We start from the raw sequence: 4334 nt of genomic DNA on the forward strand, positions 1-4334 counted from the left end.
GATTATGCTCAGGAAATCCTCGGTGCTCTCCGCTCAAAACAATTTACCCTGACATGAGCCCAAAAAGCGTTCACTGCGGTGTGTGTGTGTGTGTGTAGAGAGAGAGAGAGAGAGAGAGAGGGAGAGAACTGTCCCCACCAGAGTCCTCCTCTCAGGTCACCACAAACACACTGTGTCCTGCATAAACACCCCACACTGGCTGTAATATCAAATGCGTGTCTGTCTGTTCCTCTGAATTTACCCTCTGATTCCTCCACATGTTTGTGTGGGGTAAATCTGGAGGAGAACTGTTTTTATTCTAACAATTAAACCTACACCTGGGTTACTTCTCTGTTCGACCAAAGAAGTCGTCTTTGTGGAACAAAGTAGATCAAATACACACAGAAATGTTCCTGAGCCGTTAATGATTCCTAAAAAAAGAAATCAGGCTAAATGTCTGGAGAAAAGTTAAATACAATTGTTGTGAAATTTACAACAGATAGAAAACCATGTTTTTAATCACAACTATTGTTTTTGTTTTTGTTTTTGTTTCCTAACCTGTACAGGCTACAACATTTATATCCACAGTATTTTGTTCAGGATTATTTGTGGCTGAAATCATTGGAATTCTTTATATTTTTGTAATAATATTTAATTATTCTAATAATAATACTCCAAATGTGTTAAAAATATGTGGAGTCATCTGTCTGTGATTTGACTGAAAATTGTTAAAATACACAATTTTTATGGGTCTATATTAAATTGTGTCACTAGAGCTGTATGTTGGTGATTTTAAAATAACATTAGGTTTCTAAATCATATACATATTATTTATATTAATTTTGTTAGTAATTCATTTTAAAGATTTGACCAATTAAATACTTTTGTGAAAACAAACTTTGATATCACAGATTATTTTAGATTAGATTAGATTAGATTAGATTAGATTAGATTAGATTAGATTAGATTAGATTAGATTAGAATTCAGTACATCAGAGAAATAATGGTGTAACAAAATCTGAAAACAGATGAACCGGTCTACGTGTGATGCTGTACTTTAAATGTTGTCATATCAGGTCAGATTAGATTTTAAATTAGATTAGAATGACATGGAGGCATAAAAGAAATGTTGTTGTAACAGAATGTAAGGACAGATGGATCAGTCTGTGGACTTTTCTTTACATTTTTCAGATTAGATCACAAACAAATATATTCAATTCTAATGCAAACAACTGAACTGAAAATTCGATTTTTTTTTAAAAAAAGAATCGCGGTTTAAAACCGTTTGTCTTACACTGTATTAAAAGGCGTGAATAAATTAAATCATTTGTAAACAGCAGGTGGCGCCGGCTTCAGTAGAACGGTATATATTTTAGCATCTTATCATAATAAATTTATATATATAGGTATATATATATATATATATATATATATATTTGGAAATGACTGCCACACGTTACTGTAAACATTTAACGTGTTTAAAAAACACATTATATTAGAACTCTAAACTAATATATTACATACTACAACCACTAAACTGTGCCACAGGGATTAAAAAAATAATAATCTTAATCTCAATCTGAATAATTCTAACAGTTTTTGCCAGAAACTTCACATTCCAATATATAGATATATAAAAACATCGTGATTCTGATTCTATGTATTTACTTTGACTCGTGTGTTATTAATAACTGAGTACACTGTTATTATTACTAATATTATTACTATTAATATTATCAGTATTGTTGTTGCTGTTGTTGCTATAGTAACCTCAAGGAAGAAGAAAAAAAAAACCCTTCTGACTGAACGTGTGTCTTGTGAATTTCTGCCCATATTTGGTTCCAGACCCAGATCTGGTTGAGGTGCAGTGGTGTCTTATTTTCATGGCCCGGAACCGACAGAACAAACTCTCGGCGAGAGCAAAGAAAACACGGCAACAAAAAAGGAGCCAATGATCCACAGCAGCAGCAGCAAAAACAAAACAAAACAAAACAAAAAGCGAGACCAAAATAAAAGGCTTCTCTGCCCTGACGTCTGTGACTCGACATCAGATTGAAAGGCAGCGGAGCAGCTCGGTGTGTAAACACCGCTGACAGACAGACAGACAGACAGACAGACAGACAGACAGACAGACAGCTGCTGCTGCTGCTGCTGCTCGTGTTGACTCACTCAGCTATAATTAAATTTCCTTTTGTCACTCACTTTTTAAAAAAAAAAATTTTATTTAACTCAAAGCCTTAATGATTGTCATTGTTATCGTGGAATAATTTAATCCAACTGTGCATTATGTCGGGTTTGTTTCAACGTGTCACCGCTTCGATATCAATAAAAAAAATCGTTCGATACGATAATTGGTATAAATACGGTAAATACGATAATTTTTTTAAAAAATCCAAATGCACAAATAACACAGAGACAAAGGTGTTACTTTAGTTTTATTGGAAACTAATTACCATGACTCTAATGAAAATCTTTAGTTTCCATCGCAGGAGGTTTTACTATAACTCTTTATCTTTAACAAAATATCATAAATTAAAGCAAATGGCCAGTCCAGTTTAAGTGTTGAGTTGAGTCGCAGGAGGTGTATGAGTGTGTGTGTATATGAGTGTGTGTGTGTGTGTGTGTGAAGTGCAGGAGGTCACTAAAACAAAACCTCAGCACTGAGCCGATACACAGACTATAAGCGCATATAAGGGATTTTTCTTTCTGTTCTCTATCCAAATTTAACGACAGACAGGTCAGTCTATATGATAAGGTACAGGCTACGATAGTGTGATTTCATACATCAATCTGATTCCAGTCTCTTTTTTCCCCCTCGTTTTTTCATCTTCCTTCTTAGATTTGCTTGGTAAAACATGTATATAAGCACCGAGTGTCACGGACTCTTTAAGAGCCCAAATCCACAAGACTGGAGGTTAGAGGTCCCAACAAGGAGTCCTGCAGTTGGTGCGGGTGTCCGTGCATGCCGTGCACCGGCTGTGGGGCTCCGAGGCCGGACATGGGGTAAGCGGAGGCCCCGGGGTGGCTCATGTTACCCTGGAGCAAAAGCGCAGAGTTCTGGTCGGGGCTCTGAGGCGGAGAAAACTCGTCCTCCGAGCTGGACATGAGAGACTTTCCTCCGTCCAGCGGCGACAGCTGGTTCTGTTTGTTGCCGCCCGCGTTGTTGTTTTCGCTGTTCTCTCTGGGAAAGAAGGGAGAGAGAAAAAGGGGGAGAGATGTTAGAAAACAGGCCGGGACACAGGACATGAGCTGCGGGGAAAAAAGTGTCGTAAACATTTAATCGGGCCTCGTTTATTTTGGGTCCAAACGTGGGATTCATTTAATTCTGTATGGATTTCAAACAAAACGCTTGTTGTTGCGTAATTTACGTCTTTTTTTAAATTCAGAAATCTGTTTTATGTCACTGATAAATCTGCACCAAATTATTTGCACATCAAACCTCCAGATCTGTACATCACAAAAGGACGACTGATAATCCTGATGTAAAGTCTGTCCAACGGTTTGTTGTTAAATTGATGACGTCACATTCAGAGTCATTTACGGATTTAGACGAGTCTTTAGTTTTAAACAAAAACGAAGGACTTCACTAAAACCTAGGGTCGACATTATTGTGATTGTGCTGCTCTCCTCCACGTGTGGTCACATCTGTGGTTCTCACCCCCCTCTCTGTCCCCCTGACCGCCTGTATTTGGTCTCATTCCGGTTCAAGCTCAACCCGCATTTGCTGCATTGTAAAATAATCGAAAGAAAAATGTAAACATCGTTTTTTTTTCTTTGACTGTGAGGTAAGATCAGCAGCGGCAGCGCGCCCCGCCCCCCCCACCACCACCACCCCCAACACTAACACCACCATCAGCAGCAGCAGCAGACGGACAGACTGACAGACGGACGTACCTCTCCTTGGCCTCCGCGGCTCTGTCCCTCTGCCGTCTGTTTTTGAACCAGTTGCTGACCTGCGTCGTGGTCAGTCCCGTGGCCTCGGCCAGCTCCCTCTTTTCCCGCGGGGACGGGTAGGGGTTGTGCGTGTACCACTCTCTCAGAACCCCCCTGGACTTCTCTTTAAAGCAGTAGCTGGTCTCCTCCCCGTCCCAGATGGTTCGGGGCAGCGGGAATTTCCTGCGCACCCGGTACTTGCCCACGGCTCCGAGCGGCCGACCGCGCAGCTTCTCCGCCTCCACGTAGTGCGCCTTCAGCCACAGCTGCTGCAGCTTCGGGTGGTTGTGCGGCGAGAACTGGTGGCTCTCCAGGATCTTGTAGAGCTCCCTGAAGTTCCCCCGGTGGAAGGCCACCACCGCCTTAGCCTTGAGGACGCTCTCGTTCTTGTGGAGGGGGGACGCGGCTGGCGGCGACCCACA

General features: G+C 40.8%; 1 protein-coding gene across 1 annotated transcript in view; it reads right to left on the reverse strand.

Moving 5' to 3' along the window:
- Positions 1 to 2404: 2404 nt before the first annotated feature.
- Positions 2405 to 4334, reverse strand: part of six1a (SIX homeobox 1a) — a 4692-nt gene continuing 2762 nt past the window's right edge. The window contains exons 2-3 of the mRNA XM_017031763.2: positions 3874 to 4280; positions 2405 to 3160 (exon numbers count right to left, since the gene is read on the reverse strand). Of these exons, the coding sequence (XP_016887252.1) occupies positions 2866 to 3160; positions 3874 to 4280 (702 nt within the window). The 3' untranslated portion in view covers positions 2405 to 2865. The remainder of the gene's footprint in view (positions 3161 to 3873; positions 4281 to 4334) is intronic.

This window comes from Cynoglossus semilaevis, chromosome 1 (genome assembly GCF_000523025.1).
Source record: "Cynoglossus semilaevis isolate Cse_v1.0 chromosome 1, Cse_v1.0, whole genome shotgun sequence".
NCBI lineage: Eukaryota > Metazoa > Chordata > Actinopteri > Pleuronectiformes > Cynoglossidae > Cynoglossus > Cynoglossus semilaevis.